Here is a 23,064-nt window from a genome sequence, read left to right as displayed (position 1 = left end):
TGTGAAATATGCTTATGCAAATATGACAAAATTTTCCAGCTCATTAGGAATTGAAAGTTTAATAAAATTAACTGTCAGGTGCTGTCCTGGTTCTACTAATGCCTTTACAGTTTTCAGTAAGACACCAGATCTCTGGAGGACAAAGGTAGTCTTATTTTTTCTCTCTCCTAAGGTTGAGTCATTTGTGCATAAACACAGGTCTGTTGAACTTGTTTTAATTTAGATGTAGTGGAGCTTTATTTTTTTAAGAAGTCCCTGGAATATCAGTCTTTCATCTGTTAAAATCAATTTTTTAACACTAAAATATCTCCAAACATTCCTTTGATTCCAGAAGAAAATTACTCAAATCCAACATGATTTTGTATATAACTAAAACTTCTATTTCTCAGTTACTGATAAATTTATTAATAAAAATAAGGTGGCATGGCAATAAATGCTGAGCAGGTAAAGCTGGTGTTCAGTGTCTTGTTTTCATTTTTGAAGTAGCCTTGATTTGAGTGGTATGCACTCAAATGAGTGGTATGAACAGCAAAGCCATTAGAATCTGTCTCAATCTTTCAGGATTGTTAATTAGTTGCTTAGTTGCTAATTGCTGTATTTAGACTCCAGTTTGATTGGGAGCCCTTGTGTAGGAAACTCATAGCTGAACCATGAAGTTTGAAAAGAAGGGAATTGATGTCCTCAATCCCTATCACATCATAGCACTAAATCTTGCATAGGTATTGAAAACTTAACTACTGTCTAATTTTTTCAGGTTAGAATTAATGCTCATGAAAGCTTAGTTTCTCTGTGTAAGTTCATTGTGCTGCTTTATGTGTTTTCTTTTCTCAGCAAGAAAGGACCCATTCTTAGAGGAATGATTTTTTTTATTGAAAATAAAACCAAAGAATTGCTAGAATTTATCATTACAAAAAGAGATCCTTGAAATCTATCATTTCATGTTTAAATGCTGACTTCCTGTAGATATTGAACAGATCAGTTAATTTCAGTCGTTGTTCTCCACCACTGAGTAAGTTAAAAAAACCCCAACAACCGCTAGCACCACCATCACTTCACCCTGCTAAACTGTATCTTGGAATTTCTTGGATCAGGGGACCTACAAGTGTGATACATTTTGAAAATCTCTCCATAGTGGCATCTTTGCAACTTGTGTCTTGTCAAATATGTTCTTGCTTAACAAAGTTTTGTAACTGTTTGGCTTAGCAGGCTGTAGCTGATATGTAGACTGTTTACAGACTTGGGTAAATTGCAGTTTAAGGAGGAAAATATGAAGTACTGCTTAATATCTTCACTATATTTGGGAATTGCATTTCTGGTTCGTTCCAAGGATTTTTCTCTTTCCAAATTCTGATAGATGAATCATAGAATATGTGATGACAAAACTCTGGCTGGGTGTAAAATATGAAAAAAAGGATTGTTAGGTGAGGTTGTAGATGTTCAGAGTTGATCACTCATTCACACTTTCTTTGTAGTATTTCCTTAGAAGACCAGCACTATTCATAATTTGTCCAGTGTGGTTCGATTCCAAGTTCCTTCTTTTCTTCTCAGTGTAACCAGGTACTGGTTCTACTGCCTAATGACTTACTGTGTTCTACTCAGTGGAAGTTTCTGGAGATGCTAGTGAAAAGCTTCTCCTCTGTTTTGGGAAATATGCAAGCTGCTGTCTAAAGCCAGTTTGGCTTTTTTTTCCTGCTCATTTGTCCTTCAGTTAATAAATTCAGGACATATGTAGCCTTCTTCCAGGAAGACAACTTTATCCTTACAACCTCATCTCCCAGGAATGAGGTGCAGTATGGACAACTCCTTGCTAGAATCTTGCTAGAACCTTTGATTTCCAGACTCCCTTTCTTCTTTTATTCAGTCTCCTCTTACTGGTATTTCTCTCAAGAACCAAGGGTGGTTTTGACTATGGACCTTTATGTAGTCTCACATGAAATGTGTTTATCTTCATGTTAACAGGGAGCCAGCTCCTGCCTTTATAGTTTGTAAGTGTAATTTGGGTTTAAGACTTGCCCACCTGTCAAGAGTGCTGTGTTTACAAGACTGTATCTGAAGAACCCCAGGTATATATGATTTACTCTGTAATGTTTTGCCATAGAAAAGGATTGATTGTTGTTGACAGTGAACTTTTGATCTTGAGATGAGGAGTCTCTTTCATTCCTGTCACCAGGTATGGGATTGAACAGTTAAGTAAGGTACATGTAATCGCTGAAGTCTTGATTAACTGCCTTCAAATCAAGGTTCTGAAGGCTTTGAGAAATGCATTGTTGTTGCATAAAATGTGAACTGTAAACTGCTGTGACTATTTAATGCTTTAGAACATTGTCATAACAGTCAGAACGTCGTATGAATTTATGCTGGATAAAATATTAGGATTAAATGTCAGACTTGATGACAAAAGCTTTTTGATTAAATATTTAAAAAATTAATACTGATGCAGTGCATTCCACCCTTATGCTCTATTATGGTATCTTCCAATCCTGACTCTGCAAAGCTACTTTATTCTTAGAATGCCGATAGAATATGAACTTAGAAATATCTAGAGTATTCAATTTGTGTATATTCATATGTGTACATACAGAAACAGTTAGGCTGGAAAAGACTTTTAAGATCATCAAGTCGAACCGTTACCCCAGCACTGCCAAGTCCACCACTAAACCATGCCACTGCAGGCCTCGTCTACAGATCCTTATATTACATATTGTGGGTTAGCTCCAGTAGGCAGCTCAGCCCAGCACAGCTGCTCATTCTCTCCCCCACAGTGGGATGGGGGAGAGAATCAGAAGGGTAAAAGTGAGAAAACTTCTGGGCTGAGATAAAGGCAGTTCAATAGGTAAAGCTAAAGCTGCGCACACAAGCAAAGCAATATAAGGAATTCATTCCCCACTTCCCATGGACAGGCACCTGTTCAGCCGTCTTCAGGAAAGCAGGGCTCCCATCACCCATAACAGTTACTTGGGAAGACAAATGCCACCACTCCCAGCACTCCTCCTTTTCTTCCTTTCCTCCAGCTTTGTATGCTCTGGGTCTGGGATATCTCTTGGGTCAGCTGGAGTGAGCTGTCCTGGTCATGTCTCCTCCCAACTCCTTGTGCACCCCCAGCCTGCTTGCTGGTGGAGCGGTATGAGAAAGAGAAAAACCTTGAAGCTGTATAAGCACTGCTCAGCAGTAACAACAGCAGAACACTATTTCCAGAACAAATCCAAAGCATAGCACCACAGGAGCTGGTATAAAGAAAATAGTCTCCATCCCAGCCAAAACCCAGTACATATGCAATATATATATTTGCAACAATAATTGCTATCTCAAAAGTGGAATGATTGCATCCCCAAAACCATGTAATTCTGAAACTCATGCTGTTAGCATCCTTGTCATTGGTCTTCAACTGGCATATAATACTTCATGCTATATTAATGTGATATCTATATTAAGGTGATAGCAAAGTTATAAAAGCACAAGTAGTGAAGTTAAACATTTTATATTGAAAAAGATTATTCAAATACTAATCTTAATTTGACTCTATAATTTCTAATACTTTCTGCATTGTTCTTACAATTTACTTTGCTATTGGCTGGTAGTCTTTATAAGAAGGAAAAATCAGTACAAAATATGAAAGTCTAAGACCAACACACTGTCAAATAAGGAGTGACAATGAGAACATTGCAACAGACTTCCGTTTCTTGGTGTGCCACATGATTCTTCTCAGAAGAGAGACTTAGATTCCAACTGTTACTCCAAAGACCTTTTTGATTAATGCTTACTTTATCTCACTATTGTAACAGAGAACACAGATGGTTCAGCAGCTTGACCATGACTTTCAAATTAAAAAGTCATGCTCACTCCTGCTTTCTTTCTTTGATCCAATGGATTGTTAATTATTTGGTGAGGAGTGGTTCCTCTTCAACAGAAGAGGTGGATAATCCTAACTTCCCAGCCTGCAGCTCAGTAGATGGAATCTTCTCTGCACAGTGGGACATGTTAATTTGAATCCCCTCAGGCAGAAAGGCAATGAAATCTGGATCTTCCCTCTTCTAGGTTAATATTCTAACAGCTAATGTTCTCAGTCAAAGCAGTGGTTGCTGCTACATTTTATGTGGAGTCTGATGTGCTATGGTTTTTGCTGACAGTTTAGACCTGAAAGAGATTCTGGGATGTTCACCTTGCTTTAGACTGAACCCTTTCAAGAAAGTACTTGTGAGGGAAGCTTAAAATCTAGCATACTTCCCACTCCTGAGAACCAACTGCATTTAAGAATTTAAGTTTCCTCTTTGTTTACCGAAGTCTGTCTTTACATAGTTAAACTCTCTTTGTGACTGGGCTTAATTAAGGAGTTTTTGTCTACATATTGTGGGGTTTTCCACATCTAGACCTGGAGTACTTTACAATGTACTTTACGTTTTAGCACTGTGTTGATGTGTCTTTACACAAAACTTTTCGGTGAGGTTGTGCATGGCCAATGTCATGATTATAACTGTAGTTTGTACCTGGCTCATAACTGTATCCAGACTTACTTTCAGATTACTGTAAGCAGAATAAAGTAATGAGTTTTAGATACGCTTCTGGAGGAGGAGGTCAGAGTGGCAGATGACTGAAATAGGAATGCCTGTGTGTTTTAGCAGAATTCATGGAGTCTCTGTTCTTCTGAAGCCTCTGAAAGTGTTCAGGGACTAATTACACTAAGACTTGCTGCTTGTCACATATATTGAGTACCCACATGAAAGGACATGGTTTGGGAGAAAGATGCATGGGTGTAACCATCTTAAAATTTTCCAGTTACTAGACTGCAGTGGGATCTGCACTGTGTGAACTGGAATAGTAAATCGCTGTAAACGTGCCTGGCAGTAGACAAATGCAGCTCAGTGTTGTTTCACTCACCTCCTTTCTGGCCTCTTCTTTTCACATATCAGTTCTTGACAGATTAGAGAAGTATTTCTGTGGGCTAGGCTTGGTGACTGAGCTGTGTAATATGGCTAAATTGAAAACATAATAAAAATTGGCTGAACAACTGAAATTTCTGAGGCTGCTAACTGTGATTGATGCTCAGGATTATTATGACGATAAATGGGGAAATCTGGATTTATGTTCTGCTGCTAGCAATGTAGACTTTTCCTACATTTTACCATCAGTCAGCATCAAATAATGCTAGCATGTGGTAGCTAAGATGTCAGAGCAAACAGCTGTAAAATAGAACCATCAGTTATCTATGAAAAGTGTTGTTACGTTCTGCAGACCAGAAAATGAGAAAGGATTGCCATAAGAAGTATCTTAAAAAATATAAACCCCAACATTAATTTCTGGAAAGATTTCTATTCAGTGGCACTCACATAGAAAATGCGGAACAGAAAGCAGCTCTGCACCGTACCCTTTCCAGCCTCTCGTATATTTTGTTGATTTTCCCCCCATTGTTCCTGTTTCAATGGCAATTGGGCTTTTTTCTGCCTGGACAATTATTTCATATTTCTACCCTCTGTTAGGAAGGAAGTGGAATGCTTCTTCAAATTTTAAATTCCTTTGCCAGTTCTCATACACAGAGGTCTGATTTTTCTTGAAAAGTTAGTAGTTCTGCTGATGAGGCACTGGTACTGACGCAGTGACACACATGCTACCTACTGAGTCACCACCTCTGCTTGTGGCACAGCTGGGTTTGTTTTGGGTGGGGAGTTTCCAAGAAGTGACTTAGCCCAGGATTCAGTAGTTTCCAAGGCTTGATAGGATCACAGCCCAGAGCAGTAAACCCGCAGGGCAGATTTGTATCATTTCTCCTTTATAATGTGCTGGGGTGGGGTGGAAGGAGAACAAACCTTTCTTGCAATGAGTAATTGGATGTTTTAAAATCAATAATTTATGTAATACCTGTAATCATATTTTAAAGTGTAGGTAAATTTTACTTGTGGTGTAGTGAATAGATTGTGTCTGTTTGGAATGCAGGATCAAAGAGAATTTTTAAAACCCAATCTGACAACACCAAGCACAAACAAATTACATAATTTCCCTCCCCCCATATAATGTGGAAAGAGAGTGAAAGGATGATTGAATAACATGTATATTAATATGCACATTCCTAGCATTTTTGATAGGCTTGTGTAAGGGAAAGTAATGAGGATGGGGGAAAGCTTGGGAAGGCCAGGGTGACAGGAGCTTGACATGAAACAGGTTATTAAAGCAGCTGGGAATTTGGTGTATACTAACTATGAATAAAAAGCTGTTCTGTGCATGAGAGAAAGAGGAAGCGTTTCTGATTTGTCTGCAGAATAATTTCTAGGCAGCTACAAAGTCTGCAGTTCTTCAGAGAGCCTCCCCATCTTGAGGATGTCTCACTGGAAGTAACATTTAGCAATAGTTGTGGCTTTCATGGTAGCATGCATGGCATATCATTGTTTACATAGGACCTAATTTAACTTTGGGTCAGCCTAGATAGTAGCTAAACTTGTCTGAAGTATTGTGAGTAAAGATAATTTAAGAAGATTCCCTGCCTTTTGATTACAGTCTTCAGAAAGGTTTTTAGGCTATTTTCTGCTTGTAATTGTTTCCCATTATTGAACAATCCCCCTAGCTATGGAAGAGCCCATTTTTTTTTTATTTTGTTTTTTTTTAGTTTTCTCCTATATTTATTTTAATGTTTTTTGTGTAAGACCCTTAGCTTAGATTTTCTGCCCTTTTGTGCTTAGAAGAGGTAAAATGAGATGAATATTCCTGCTCTTGTATGTTTTTCTGCTTTTCATTTATTTATTATACTTTGCAGTTGTAGTTTTAGGCTCTTGACTTCCATACTGCCAGCTAGAATCATTCTTGAGACAGCATAAGTTCTGCTAAACTATACATCTCCTTTGTTCAAGAGAAGTATGCATAAAAGGAAAAAGATTCCTTAAAAGAAAAACATTTTTATTCAAGAGTTCTTTTCTATAAAGTGGAAACTGATGTCAAATCTTCTGCCTCTCTTCTGAGTCGTGTGCAGCTTGTCTGGTAAATATCTTTGCCTTTATGTGTGTATGCAGGTTCTTCAGAGCTAAGCAAATTGAGCAGAAATAGTGCTGTCTCAGTAGAATCCCGGACATCTGATAAAGGTTATGAAAGGGAAGGGATGGGAGAGCTATTGTTGGTCTTCAGTGAAAATACCTCCTGCTCAGATTAAGAAAAGGCTATCTGTATGTGTTTGTTTGCTTAGAGAATGGTCCTCAAAACACTGAAAAGATGTAGAAGTGAATGAAATCTTTGTGTATTGTATCTTTCAAATTACACAATTATATAGCAATTTCACTTCATGCAGTTCCCACTTTTTGCCTACCCTAAAAGGTGTTTTCTTATTTTCCCTTTCATCATTTAAGAGGATAAATGTGTAGATGGATTCATAGAAGTTGGTATGCAAATAAACTAAAGAATAAAATAAACGTAGAGAATACATGAACATAAAACATGAACTATGTTATTTTTGTATCAGTTTATGTTTTTGTGTCCTGAACAATCTGCATATCTCAATGACTCTTAGAAGGGGAAAAGTTGTCTGACTTCCATTTGGAACTGTAGTTTGCTCTGGATTCACTGAAAAGTAAACCTAACACGTCATTGTCAAGAGCTGCAACCTGTATTTCTTTCCCAGAAAAACTGAGAAGTGTCTGAAGTGTTTTATAAAATGTTGACTAAATCAAACAAAGTAGTAAACATCATAGCAAAAGGAGTCCTGAAAGTAATTTTTGTATCATGTTTTGTGACAGTTTTCTGTGTTTAAAATTATGGTGATGATTGACCTGGTGATGATTGATTCTGTTTTCCAAAGACTTTACAATGTTTCTTTTTCTCAGGTCTGTGATAATTTCATTTGTAATTATGTAACACAATGAACGGTAGTCCTCTTAAGAATTTCTTATTGAAATATACTGAAAAGTTTCTGTTCTGTTTATTCGATGTATTTCACGTAGGAAAGAAGGGAAAAGGAACGAAAGTTGAGCAAAGAAATGGCAGAAAAAGCCACAAGGGAACTAGAAAAGATGCAGTTACAAGAAAAGGCTGAAGTAAAGTATAAAGAATGGTTAAAGAAGAAGAGCTCTGAAGAGGCAGAAAAGAGGAAGAAAGAGAAGGTATTAATCACTAATAATTTATTTGGATGAGTTACCTAAATACAGAATTATTAAATGTATTGGTTGATGAAATTGAGTAGGATTTATCAAATGGCAGTGTCAATACATGAAAAAAACTTTCAGAAGTTGTAATGTGAATGTGACCATTCACATTACAACTTCTGAAAGGACAGAGGTACAGTCTGCAAAGCAAGATGCATTGTAATACATTTTGGTTATTAGTCTACTGCAAACCACCTGCAACTGTACTTAGACCTGTCATAACTCAGAGTGACCCAGACAGAAAATAGGCAATTGCATATATGCACGATTTTCTCCCAGCACCACTGTTCTATTATTATTATTACACTTGCACATATTTCTAATGAAAAGCATTTTTCTTTGTATCTGTCTGTACCAATCTAATGCTAGGAATTATAATTTTAATGTTATTTCATATTAATTAATTACCTATGTATTTTCATAGTGAGGTTCAGAAGACCTCTTACTTATTTTAAGCTTCCTTTGAGGTACTCTAGTTTACTAGAACAAATGCTCTAACAAGGCTATGCTTGCAGGAATCATCCACAATTCCTCTGAAATATCACATACTGGTAATGATTTTGGCTGAAAACTATGAAATGTGTGACCAGCTCTCTTATCGGTGAGGGTGATTGATTGGTGTATTTTAATTTAATTAACATTACAGTTTTATTTTTCAGTAGAATATGTAATATTATAGGAGTACTTCACTGCTGTTGTAGCTAAGTGTGGGGAGGATTATGGTGAGAAAAACTTCTCTATATTCCTCTTGACATTACAGCAGTTGTTCTTAAAGTGCAGAACACATTTGTAAGTATTTCACAAGTACATACAATAATTTCTTTGGATTAACTTTAAAATACCATCAACTGTATCAGATTGATTTTCAGGCCTTAATTATATCAGTTTCTCAGTATCTTGAAATTTCCTATATAATTAAAACACACTTAAATATTCTGTACTGGTGATGTTTATTTCCTGATTAACAAATTGATTCTGTGTCTCTGCTGAGCTCTAAATGCAGAGCGCAAGGACTTTGAAACCCAAGAAAATGAAAATCAGACGGATTTAAACCATGTGTGTTCTTTTTAGACATGTCTTCATTACGCAGGTTCTTAAATAAGCTGTGTTCATGGTATCAATTAAACTGAGTTTAAATCTAAATGCTATGCCTAAACATATTAGTTTTACTCTTTTTTCTGATTAATGGTACCCCAAGCCTGCTGCAGGCTTGGAGGCAACACAGTCATGGCTGACCCAGGGCTGCATGAATATGGGTAGATGAGAGAAAGAGTGAGTGGCTGTCCCAGATGCAATAGCCTCTTTAGGCTAACTGCAGCACAGTAGGCCCTGGTCATCTGCCCATTAAGTTCAGAATACTTTCTGTATGTAGTCTTCCAAAAGGTTTCTTAGAGTTTTTTCTCAGAGAAACACTGAATTAATGTGGAAGTTGGTTTGTTTTGGGTTTTTTTTTTTCCTTTTTTCCAAGACTTAAAGAAAAAAAAAAAAGGCAACTTTTCTATTGTCAAGAAAATGTATTTGAAAACATTGAAGTATACTTAGCAGTCTGCGAATCTGCAAAAGATGTATTTTACCATTTTGTGTGTATCGTATAGGGCTTTGTCTCTAAGTATCTTAGATTTTTGTTTTATTTTTAGGAAAAAGAAAGAGAAAGGGAAGCTGAGCTACAGGAGAAGAAAACTAGATCAGAGAAGATCTTTAAGGAATGGCTACATAATGCTAGAAATAAACCACGCCCTGTTTTAAACAGTTATGGCTTTCCATGTGGGAAGACTACAGGTTTGTACTTCTACACGTGTCATGACTTAGGTTCCTTCCCTCTAAACTTTTAATGTAAAATGAAGCCCATTTAAGATTTTCTTCCAATATCTAATTTTGGCACACAGGAATGAATATCTCATATGGTGTAAATCAGAGAAGCTTCTACTCTGAGGCCCTTTGTGCATTCTTGTAGCCCTTCATGCTATTTGGGATGAAAATTACATTGTTTGAGAGAGTAATGTGGTATACCAAATGATAACTGATTTTGATCTTATTTTTCTTATCTGGCATGAGAATCACTAGAACCAATTACTGGTTGCTGTAAAGCAAATCAGTTACATTAGAATCCTGGTAAAGTTAGTATTTGTGTTACAGATGATATGCGCCATCTTCTCACACCTGAATCCCCTTAGAAAGGAAGGGTTTTTTTGAGCTGGAAAAGTTAATAACAGACTGACTAACGTCCTGTCTGAAAAAGAAGAGCTGGGAATCAACCTGCATTCTTAGCTAGGATTTCCTTTCCATTTAGCTTTACACCTGGATCATATCTTCTTGCCTTCTCTAACCCTATTCCTTTTTTGTTTGAAAGGGAAATGTTAAAAGAGAATGCTGTTGATAGTGGGGTGTCTTGGTAGTGGTGTTTTGTGAGTCTCACTTTATTTAGTAGTTTCTGTCATCCCACATGGTACAAAAGCAGAAGAGCAGTATGAAATAGAATTGCATTTTACGTTTGTGTGCTTAATTAATGCTTAAAAAATATATATATATTCTTTTGTCTATATTTTTTAGAATTAAAATAATTGCTATTATTCAGATTGTCAACAAAATATTTTGGGATCTAAATTCCAGCCTGTGAATGTTTAAGAAAAATGTGTCAAGCAAGTGAAGTTCTTTTGCTTCCGTATGTTTATAAATCGTGATATACCTTGCCCTCACAGTTTGTTTCGGACCTTTGTTACTTCCCCACAGCTTGCAATCACTTGTTTAAGTGATTTCTGAAAACGTAGTTCTCTGCTTAGTTGTGTTCATGCAATAGAATGTGTTACAGACTGTTTTACCCAACCACGATATATGCACTGAAGTTCCACTACAGACAAATGACTGATGGGAAACATGTTTCTTCTGTTTCATTTCATGTTTTCTCATACTGCTTTATGGGCCCTGAGTTATTCATTGCAGGTTATTAATGTATACATGAAAAATTAGTGTTTTTTTCTCCTCAATAAAATGAAGAATAACAGTTAAGCAAAGATGGAAAAATATGTGAGCTTTGTAAACGTGTTGGCACAAAGTTTTATTTATAAATGCTTTGAAATAATGTAGAGTAGCTAAGTTGTAGACATTTAAAGCTTTTACAAAAAGGATTAAGCATTATGAATATTAAGCATCCGACCTGCTTATTATTTTAAATAGAGATGAAGAATATGCCAGTTATTGGTAAAAAAAAATGAAAATCATTTAAATTGTATGATGTACTTATGCTGTCTTCCTCTGCAGGTGCCGTTGAATTTGTTAGTCCAGATGATTATCATAACTGCTTGCACTGTGAAGCTTGTGGTGTAAATAATCTTTTTTAGTTACATGTGTTTTCTAAACATTTTAGGGTGTGCTGATGGGAATTTGTATCCAGTTCCAGCATATTGTAATCCCATTCCTTGGAAACCTGTACATGTGCCTCCTCCAAAGGAAGACAGTGTTCTTGCCATGAAGAAGAGACCTGTATCTTGTCAGTCATATGTGTCTTTGCCTGTAGTAAATTATAAGCCCAAGGACAAAGCCTGCATTAGATCCTTGACTGGAAAACAGTTGTAATACAGAAAACAAAACTGTTCTTATGATCTTGAGTGAACTGAGACAGAAGTATTAGTAAAAACAAAAAATACACACACAAAAAGATCCCCAAGAAACAAAACCCAAAACCAACCAACCAACCAAAACAAACCACAAAAAAAAAAAAAAAAAAGAGAAAAAAGGAAAAAAACCACCAAACCCTCAAACAAAAATAAATTTGTATTTAGCCAATTGTAATGGGACTGTAGATTCATACCAATAAAATACATGGGATTGTTTATTCCTTTCCTCTTTTGCTGTTGAATGAGTTCTTTTGTCTATGTGATTGTTCTTTGGGGCACCAATATTACTGGGTTATTTTAAAGGTGCTAATTAAAACAGACTTTAAAGCAATTCTTGGCTAATCCTGAAGAAATTCAAGACCTATCTGCAGTTGCAGGGCTATGATGTAATCGGGATCACAGAGACGTAGTGGGATAGCTTATATCGCTGGAGTGCTGCAGTGGATGGCTGGCAGGCTTTTTAAGCCCAGGCTGGATTAGCAAGGAGGGCAGGGAGCAGAAGGAACACATCAAGTTTTGCTTGAGGACCAGTGATTGGCTGAGACCTAACAAGTCAAGATTAAAAATGGAGACCAAGGTGGACAGTGTTGTGGTGGGCATCTATTGCAGACCACCTGATCAGGAAGAAGTATCTGACATTATTCAGGCAGTTGGAAGAAGCCTTATTCTTGCAGGCCCTGAACTCACAGGAAGACTTGAACTGCCCTGGAATCTGCTGGAAGGGCAATACAGCAGGCCACAAGCAGTCAAGGGAGTTTCTGGAGAGCACTGGTAGGTTCCTGACACAGCTGGTAGAGGAGCTGACAAGGGGAGGCTCTTTACTAGACCTGATATGTGCAAACAACGGAGAACTGCTCAGGGACGTGAAGGTTTGGTGTAGCTTTGCCTGCAATGACCATGGAATGGTGGAGTTCAGGATCACAAGAGGAGGGAATAAATAGTAGCAGGACCCTGAACTTCAGGAGAGCAGATTTTGTCTTGTTGAGGAACTTGGAAGCATCCCATGAAATATGGTCATGGAAAGAAGAATGATCCAGGAGAGCTGGTAGTTTTCAAGGACTGTTTCCTCTAAGTGCCAGGATTGTCCATCTCAATGAGCAGAAAGTCAAGCATAGGCAAACAGGGAAGCACTGACTACAGTTACAGAATCATAGAATAGTTAATGTTAGAAAGGACCTTAAGATCATCTAGTTAAATACAAAAAGGAAGCATAGAAGAGGGGGAAGCAGGAACAGGTGTCCCGGGTGGACTATAGACACAGAGTGCAAGTGTGCAAAAACCGGATTAGGAAAGCCAAAGCCTATGTGTAGGTATATAATCAGCAAAAGGGAAATTAGGACAAATATGGGCTCACTGCCAGATGGTCAGGGACTTGGTGAAAATGGGCACAGAAAAGGCTGAGGTACTCAACACCTTCTTCACTTTTTTTCTTTTTTCCTGGCAATCTGCTGATTGACCTCAGAAATATCAGGTCCCAGAGTCCAGTGGGAAAAACTGGAGCAAGGAAGGCAACCTTGGTGTTGAGGAGGATAAGTTTACAAAATATCTAAACAAGCTGGATATATAGGGATCTCTGGGATCTGATAGGGTGCACCTGTGAATGTTGAGGGAGGTGGCAAATATTGTAAGGGTACTCCAAGTTACCTTTGAGAGGTCATGATGATCAGGAGAAAATCCTGAGGACTAGAAGAAAGCAAATGTTAATTCTGTCTTCAAGAACAGCAAGAAGGTGCATCTACAGAGCTACAGGCCAGTCAGCCTCAACTCAGTCCCCTAGAAAGGGTGGATGTGGCAAAGGTGGCCAACAGCCTCCTGGGCTGCATAAGAGCGAGCATTGGCCAGCAAGTTGAGGGAAATGGTCCTTCCTCTGTACTTGGCGCTGGTTAGGACCACATCTGGCGTCCTATTCCCATCCTGGGCACCCCAAAAGCTGCATGGACATATTAGAGCAAGCTCAGTGAAGGGCCACAAAGATGACTAAGGGATCAGAGCATTTGACAGAAAAAAAAGAAGCTGAGAGAGTTGGGAATGTTCAGTGTGGAGAGAAAGCTCAGAGGAGATCTTACAAATGTCTGTAAATACCTGATGTGTGCAGAGATAGAGCAGACCATTCTCTATAGTGCCCAGTAACAAGAGAAGAGGTAATGGGCACAAATTAAAATACAGTCAATTCCATTTAAACATGAGGCAGAAATTTTTAAAGTGAGAGTGATCAAACCCTGGACCAGGTCACCCAGAGTTCCTGTCTTTGGAGACACTCTATAGGACCCAGCCATAGACAGCCCAGTTTTAAACAAGGGAGCTGGACTAGACAATTTCCAGAGGTCCTTTCCGATCTCAGCAGTGCTATGATTAATGTGTAAAGGAGAAAGTAGAAAGAAATAAAGCTTTATCCCTGTTATCATAGTTGTATCACTTGAAGAAATCTGTTGTTATCCTTTAAAAGTTACACAATCTTAAAAAGTATATTACCTATTATAAAATTTAAATGGTTACAAAAAAAACCCCAACAAACCACCAACCACTAAACCACATTCTGGCATGTAAGTATTCTAATATATTGTTTCTACTTTGAATGTTAATAATGTAAATTTCTTCAGGGCAAATAGTGAAAAATGCTAAATTATCTTGTGCCAATTTTCTACTTAAAGTGTGACTTCTACCTTTACTTTGAGTGAATCAGTTTATACAATATGCTTATGACTGTTCTTGCTAGATAATGCTAAATGCTAACAAGACTGCAGCATCTTACAGTACTTCATACTAATAGATGATTTGGTTCATTTTTGTCAGTAATCTATAGTATGAATTAGTGTCAAGTTTCACATATTTACACTTTCACAAAGTACTTCACATTCACCTGTTGTTGAAGCAGCGCAAAGGACACTAAGCAATTGAGTTTAATTTTTCATTTTACACTGTAAAGTCATGAAATACTCTTCAACAAAGCAAAAAGAAAAGTGTTTAAAAGAGCAATGTATTAATCTTCATTAAGTCTATCATTTTACTATAGTAGTGGCTAAAAATAACTAAAATTGAGACCTCTGTGTACTACAGATTTAAATACAAGTGGAAGCCTATTTTAATACTTGAAGGTAAGTCATTTAAGCTGACAAAATAAACAAAAGCTAGTATGAGAATACCAGTATATTCGTCAGTTTAGCACATATGATGGACGAACAAGCTGATTTGATGTATTTAATTTCTACTGTCACCAAAATATCTAGGCTCACAGTGTCCGTGGTGGGTCTTTTCATGTTACTTCTGTAACAATGTGTAAATCAAGTGCCAAACATTTATGAATATGTAATATACAACATCGGTTATCATTATATTAGTTGATGAATGTCTGTTAAGAGTACCTGCCTTGCTGCAGCCTAATATTTATCATAGGGCATACAGAGTAAAAACTGTTTATTTTTAATGCTGTGTTAGCAGCTTATTTTCCTATTTATTCTAATACATAAATAAAGATACCTAAGTCAGGTCTTATGAAAGGCATTAAAAAATCCTAGCAAGACCACTGCCATGATTTACTAGAATGTTCTCTTAATGCTGTTTACAGGTTATTTCTGTATTCTAAAGTATATAAAGCCTTTGGTTCACTAAAGCTTGTTCGTTTTATTGTTTGTTTTTTTGTGGGTTTTTTTGTGTTGTTGTATTTTGTGTTTTTTTAAAGGCAGAAAGTAATTTTAGTGGCTCATGCACTATTCTCTTCTGTGCGTTTATTGGACATTAATTTTACTATGCACACTTAGGGGAAGTCTGTACTCCATAAAATACGCCAAGTGTCAAACTGTGTTTCTTCTAAGTAGGAGAACATGGGCTTTACTGAATAAGTTTGTGTATTATCTTCAGGCTGTAGAACTCCATGCCTGGATTTTTCTGTAAGGACCTCCGCAGAGGATTGGTATGAAACTAGTGGATTAATGGATTAGTTGTTAATCTCTCTATCTGACCTTGCCATGTGGAGGTGTCCTATGAGAGTCAGAAGTCTGACAATTGTGTAAGCTTCCTGAAGCTAATTAGTGTTTAGATAAAGGAACAGCATTTTACTGTAAGGTAAATTTTTTGGGGGGGATAGTTTACAAGGTTTTTGTGACTCTGGTTTAGTTGAAAAGCCATATACTATCATGTTAGTATTTTATCTATTAAGTTTTTTGAAATAGTGTGTGGCCACCAGTAAGGTGTGTTGATGTAATTATCTCAGTGTATGTTTATGACTTTGTATTTGTTTTAACCTTTATTTACTTGTAGTGACATAAAATGGCCTGTTGTGTGAAGACAGGCATTGATAGCATTTATATTAACAGAGTATGAAAGAATCTGTGGCACGATTCTGCTTTAAGACATTGCTGACAACATTTCTGTTGGCTTAAACAGTGGCAAATGGCAATTTAGCAGGGATTCCTGTGCTATCCCAAGTAGAATTGCCCTTCAGGATTGCATGTATGCACTCAGAGTGAATAACTAAAGAAATCTTAAATGTGTATTTGGATCAGGAATGGGAATATAGCAGTAAATGTTGAAATCTAGTAGGTTTCTCTCAGATAGCTTAGCCAGAATAATCAAACTGAGTACTTCCTTCAGAGATTTTAGAAATTACTAATAAATATCTAAAGCCATTATTCTTTTTTTCTCCCAATCAGAGATAGTGTTATTTTTTCTCCACCAAATTTTCTGTGGAAAGGTTTATCTTGTCTGCAGAATTAGAACAAAACTATATGGAGACAGCTAGCTTTGAGTGGACTTAACAACCCCTAAAATAGCAGCTTTAAGATGAAGCTTGCTGTAGCTTACTCATAGTACTGTAAATGCAGTTCTGCCCTAACTAAATTACAAATAAGGTAGGTTTCTCCTGCCTAAGCTGGAGACCTCATGAGTGCACATATTGGCTCAGATTCAATCAACATAATGGTTTTGTTGAGCTAAGAGGAGAAGTATTGTTTGGATTTTTTCCAACAGGATATCAGCCACACAATAAAATGGTCTGGCCTTGTAGTGTAATTTAAGCTTGTATGATACAGAAAGCTAGACTTTCATGCTGTTGTGGCAAATAATTAATTGTCACCATTCTTTTTCAGATGTTAGAAGGATAAAATCTTAACACTTTGTTGTAGCTTAAACAGCATTCTGTAGTCTTTTAATAAGTTCTGTCCTGGATTGCCCTGCTTATGAAATTTCACAGTAGATCAAATTGCAGAATCTCAAATTACTAGAAATAATCTAAGGTCTCAATGTCCATGCTGCTAAAATAATACAAGACTCAACCTCAGTGTATTTTGTGCCCTTGTTTTTGAAAAACTTCTGGTTGTAAGACTTCATAGAATGCTTCAAAGTCCTGACTGTTGCATCCTTCTAGGATTCACAATCTTTCCTCCTCTCCATCTGCCAGTCATAAATAGATTGCTGCATTCAGCCTCACTGTGAAGGATCATACGAGCTCCTACGAGCTTTTGCTGGTTTTGAAAATTACTGTGTAGGTGCTCTGTAAGTAGCATGACTTTCCAATAATTGACAGTGGATCTTCACACAGATGTTTCAGGGTTGAAAATCTACAAGCGGTAAAGTGGGCCAAAAGAGGTCTTAACAGAGCATATGATGGTTAAGAGGTCATTATTATTTGTAGGCAGCATTACATTCTTAAGAAGTAGCCCAGTTAATGTAACATAATGCAATTTCACTGTTGGGAGTTCTGTTACTGGTCTATGGAGCCAAGTCTTCACCCGAACCCAATAATTGCATGAAATTCTAATAATATCCTTGTAGGTGAAATATTTAATTATAAAAATAATTTCTTAATTTATGATTTTGAAAACCAGGTTGAAGAACAGTCAGTAGTCCTGATATAATTTTCATTGTGAGATTTTTATGAGTAAATATGGCAGATTTCACACTTCATTGATGTGGTCAGAAGGTGAGGGTTCCACACTGCTATCCCCTAGGCAACATCATGAGCTGTGTTTAAACTCAGTAACAAGAACAAAATCTGAGCACCCTGATCTAGTAAAGCATATAAACACTTGATTAACTTGAAATGTGTTAGGGAGATCACTGATAAAGCAGGGCTAAAGCAGTCATGCTTTCCTGGATTTGAGGCCCAGGACCTAAAGCCTACTCAGTTAGCATAGCCTTCATTTCATATAGAGCATTATGTTCATGTTTTTACATGTGTAGCTCATTTTATAATGACCTACTAGACAATTCTCTAAAACTGTAGTTAAATGAGAGTACATTTTTGCAAAATGTGAAGGCTTATTCTTATATCAACTTAAATGTTTGCTTGGTTTAACTTAGGGACTCAAGCAGGGATTGCAAATGTTTAATTCACATTTGAATTTAAATTTACAGAAAGCTGTCAGAGTGGGTGATTTGAAAAGAAATATACTTGAAGTTCTTAATACCAGAATCTATTGAGCTATGCTGTGACCAGATGCAAGAGTGTATTTCATATATGTTAATGAAATTGTTACAGAGGACTCAGGCTTTAATTTATTTTACTGAAGTTGCAACTGAAATTATTTCAATAGTATTAGCACTAACAATGATAAGTGGTTAGCCCAGGTAAATAAATATCATAATAGGTGATTTCGTGTATAGGTTCTATGGAAGATGGGTCTCTGACTTTCACAAGTAATTCATTTCAACATGCAAGGTAGTGTGTTTTGGAACCAAGGTAATAAGTTGTTAATAAGTAACCCAGAAATGTCAAAATGTTAATAGATGCTAGAATGTTTTCTCTGTAACTAGTGTGACTAAACCAGAAAATCCCCACAAGTTTTATTATACAATGGCACCATATATGGTTGTACAGGTATGAAACCCATAATGTATAGGTCCTTTTTGTTAAGATGCTGATCAGGGCAAGAAGACAGCTTTTTAATTTCCCCTTTGCTCTGACATGTGTGCCTCCATCTTTAAATAAAAGTCACTGAAAGCTATGTAGAATATTTATCAATACCCAGGAGGAAAGCAAGATGACTGTCATGCCTAAGTTCAAAGAGCCCTTCAAAATACCGATAAATCCACACTTCAGCCTTTGCTAACAAAATTGTGATCAAGTTATAGGAGATGGGTCCCAGGAATTCCCGTGTTGTTCTTGCTAAGTGAATGCACTAGTGTAGAAGGCTAACATCAGTGGTTTTATTTCCACTGTTCACAAGTGATTTCTCTCTGTTAGGATGTCTGTTCAGTTGAGCGTAGCTGATAGGGTGTGGAGTTAGGCAGCGACAAATGTATAAAAGGACATGTTGGTAAAAAAAAATTTCCATACCATATGTACCTGCCAGGGATGTGGGAAACAAGGATGAAAGGCAGATGGCAACTGAGGCTGCAGCTGTGAATGGGCAGAATGTGGTACCTATGTCGCTCTATTTATTTCACATGAGATAGAAATGTATGCAGTGTTCAGCTGGAACAAGTGAGTTATTGTGCTCATCCAACACTTTTTTTCTGTGCTACCCTATATGTCAGAGGTGTATCAAGCTAAGTGTGAATGACAACCACTTGAAGTACCTTCACCAGTAGAATCTGGACAGTGTGATATTTATTAAGCTAAATGCTGAAGTTGTTGCATTTATATAGAGTTGAACATTAAAGCTTTTGGCTAACACTTGTTTATAATGTTCCAGGCTATTGCAGCTGACATAAACTGTATGAAACTTCCTTGTTTCCTTCAGTCTGTGTGTACTTCAACCTCAGATGGCTTTCCAGACTTCGCACGGTTTCATATCCATATTCTTATACTGCTCAGAAGGGAAAATGGGAGGTTAAATCAGTTTAAATGTACCAGATTCTTGGTGCACGGGAAGTGGGTATTGTGACCCCAGTGAGTCTGGCAAGGAAAGTATTCTCATACTGATTTAATCTGCTAATAACAGAAAAAACTACAGGAACAATAATTTGAAGAAACTCTCAGATCCAGGTGCTGCTGGTGTTTTTTAATCCTTCTGGGTCTTGGTTTTTTTGATTGGGGTTTTTTTTGGCCAAAGTTCTTCTTGATCTATATGTAAAATCCATGCTTTAATACTGACTGTGAACTATTTTCATGTCCATATTGGTTAAGCTGAACAGCTTTGAAAATTGGTAAGATTTTATGTAATCTCATGAATGTAGAGATGTAGGATGTGCTGATCACGTTTCATGAGATTTCAATATAAATCTGTGAAGAAACCTCCCTACTTTTTCTGTTATTTCAGGTGGTCTGGGTGTGTTGTTCATACATAAAATTGTTAGGGTTCTTCTAAGGCTGCTTTAGAGGTATAATATTTCAGGATTAAAATGCTTGAACAGGAGTAAGGGAACTAGGTTTCAACAGTATGCCTTTTAAAACTACTGAACAGTGTCATTGCAATTTACCATTAAGCCTTTCATACTTTTAAAGCATAATCTTGTAAAGCAGTTCAAATGTTTGATATAGTCACTTAAAATATTAATCTACTTCATGCCTAGTTCAGTGTTTTGAATGGTGATTTACTATTAATTTGCTGTCCTTGCCAATAAAGCTACAGAATTTGACCCAACACATTGCTGTTGAAACTGTTTTGTTTTTTATAAAATAACTTAAAAGTAATAATGATTTAGATCTGCTGGCCTAGAAAATAAGATATGTGAGTTTCAGTCTCTGATTCTCAAATCCATGAACTTTTATTTATATATGCAAAGTAAAATTCTTATATCAGAAGGGATTAAACATCTCCAGATAATATATTCTCATTTGGCCACTAGGTTACTCACCTGAATACACATGGGAGGAATGAATGGAAATCACCTGTAAGTGTTGACTATTGGAAAATAAAGTGTTTTGATTTTTTTTTCCAGAAGTTTTGTGAAAAATCTTCTTTAATAGGATTATGTTTTATTTATAGTAACAAAAAAATGTTATATCTCAAAAGTTACTATTGAGTGAACAGTATTTTCAACTTTTGATCTTGATAAGAACAGTTTTAGCTTGGGTTTGGATGCTTTGGATTTGAATGATATTTTGGGGAAAGGATTGAGGTGGTAAAATGTAGCTCCTCTTCTGATGCTACAACTCTAATTATTTTTACAACTGTGTCCCTTAGCATCTAAGTTACAGTTAAGGTTTTGCTGTACACGGCTGGTTGTCAGGATACAAATACATGGATGGTGACTCATTGGTGCACTGCAACTCATGTTTCCCTCTGGGATCAACAAAGAGGCTATCTAGGAAGACAAATAGGATTAATAAACATTTTGACTGTGCTATTGTTTCCTTTTAGTTTTGCACATATTCCATTGTAAATTATGTTTAAGGCCTAGATAAAAGAGTGTTTGCAATCTAGACATTCTAGGCCAAATCACTGGTAAACAAAAGATACCTCACAAGCTAATGATACAATCTACAAAGTGTATCCAGGGCTTGGTTTGTTTTGTTCTTCCTTCTAATACTATGAAGCATTTTTGTTCTGTTTTATCTTGGGACTTTTTCAAGAGTAGAAACATGTATGAAATTATATTTTTATTTGCATAAAGATTTGAAATGTACTTCTCTCGGAGTCTTAATATATATAATATGTGTATTTTATATATATGAAAAACATTTGGCCAGGTTTTAGTGTTGCTTTGGTTTCTTAACACAAAAGGGAAGTAAAGTGAATAGTCATAAGCTTTTGAATCATGATCTCAAAAAGCAATTCTTGTCTAGCTGTGTGTAGTTCGTAGAATTGCACAGCATGCTTTTTAATTAACATTGAGACAATATATAGTGAGTAAAGAATGCTGTTTTGTGATGAAATCAAAGAACTCAATTTAAAACTCCTGAGTTAGATATCTGACTCTGACTCTTTGTTAGATCTAGGACAAGCTAAGGAAGTTCTCACTGCCAAAGTCAGAGCATGTCTGAAAGCTACTAGCTTTCATAAATTAACACTTTTGATTGCCAGGTAAAAACACACATACGAAATAGAGTGTAGGAGGCTCGGTTACACAGAATAGCTGAGTGATAAGGGAGACTTTAAATTGTCTGTCTCTTTTATAATGGCTAGCATGCACAGTATTACTTTAACTGCCCTGGTGATCCATTGCTGTAAGAGGTACTGTTTCAAACAAATGCAATTAAATATTATCTAGAAACGAGAGCGCTACATATTTTCCATGACTTTGTTTTAAATTTGTTTCTGTCTTTGCTGCAATGTTGTTGTTCTTGATTATGAGTTAAAGGCACACGCCACTAGGTAGCTAAATTCACTTTGGCAATATGAACTTTTTAAAAAGCTAAAATCTATAATGAAACCTTACTAGTAGAGCACAAGCCAAGCTCAAAGAATTAATGTCCCACACCGCACAAAAAAGTATTATGTACAGAGTAGTTATTTCTTAGTAAAAGTTTTCTCCTCTTTTACCAGTTCTAAAACATGGTAACTTTTCTATACTTTAAGTCCACCCCAAATCCCTTTGGTAGTTTTTTAGGGGAAGAAGAAACAAAACCCACAAGGCAAAAAAGCAGCAACCACTGAACCAATCCCATATGAAACCTTGACTCACTGCAGCCTGAGGCATAGTTTAGAATCCAGGGTTTTGGAAAGACAAGTTCTTCCTGCTGCTGGAGAAGGGAGGGGAGAGATGAAAGTCTGTCATGGATTTCAAATGCAACTTAATTTGCAACATCAAGAATTGTTTGCAGTGCTGTGTACTTTCAAGGGTGGTTTTAAGTGCTGGGTTGTTTTTTTGTTTTTCCTTAGGTTATCAACTTTTGATATGTCTCAAAGTGGGTGAATTCTGAGAAATTGCTCATCAGTTTAAATTAGAAAGACCTTTCCTAAAATTTCTCTCAAATAATTGGGGACAAAGGAAAAACATAAGTTACCTGCGTTCACTTTTACCTCACCTAACTTTAGACACCTACCTTGTAAACTACTCCCACTGTGTTCTTTTATATCGATGAATACATATTGGCATGCGGGTGGTGCAGTAATAGTCTTTGAGAAAGGCAAATTGAACTCTAGAAGTGTGTGTTTCTTTCCATTGTATATAACTACTGTCTTGTAGGATATCTAACATGCGAGTCTCTGTTACTTGGTCAATTTTATTCTCTCTGTGCCATTTCAGTCCACAGCTCTTGTAGCATTAGCTGTGTCTTGAGATAAAGTGTCCGTTGTTACTGTCACTGTCCCAACTTTATTCTGAGCCTTGTATTTTTTCACTAAAATCCTGCATTGAATGATAATCTCACTTTCATTTAAAGAAACCACCTCAAAACACTATAAAAATGGAAAAAGCTTAGTCTTGTGATCTGTAATGCCCCAGTAATTTACTGAAAATCAACTTGTACTTTTTGTGCTTTTTGGTGAGCAACACTACTTGTCAATCTA

General features: G+C 36.6%; 1 protein-coding gene across 1 annotated transcript in view; it reads left to right on the top strand.

Moving 5' to 3' along the window:
- The window catches only part of CCDC34 (coiled-coil domain containing 34), a gene marked incomplete at both ends in the record, with an annotated part of 46,783 nt that overhangs the window by 10,403 nt on the left and 13,316 nt on the right, over positions 1–23,064 (top strand). Inside the window, 3 exons of the mRNA XM_080618047.1 lie at positions 7,917–8,075; positions 9,755–9,896; positions 11,482–11,597. Of these exons, the coding sequence (XP_080474173.1) occupies positions 7,917–8,075; positions 9,755–9,896; positions 11,482–11,597 (417 nt within the window). The remainder of the gene's footprint in view (positions 1–7,916; positions 8,076–9,754; positions 9,897–11,481; positions 11,598–23,064) is intronic.

The sequence above is a fragment of the Psittacula echo genome, assembly GCF_963264785.1.
Source record: "Psittacula echo genome assembly, chromosome: 5".
In the NCBI taxonomy this organism is placed as follows: Eukaryota; Metazoa; Chordata; class Aves; order Psittaciformes; family Psittacidae; genus Psittacula; species Psittacula echo.
Note: the sequence above shows the minus strand (reverse complement) of the source record. Positions and strands in the feature narration are given on the sequence as shown.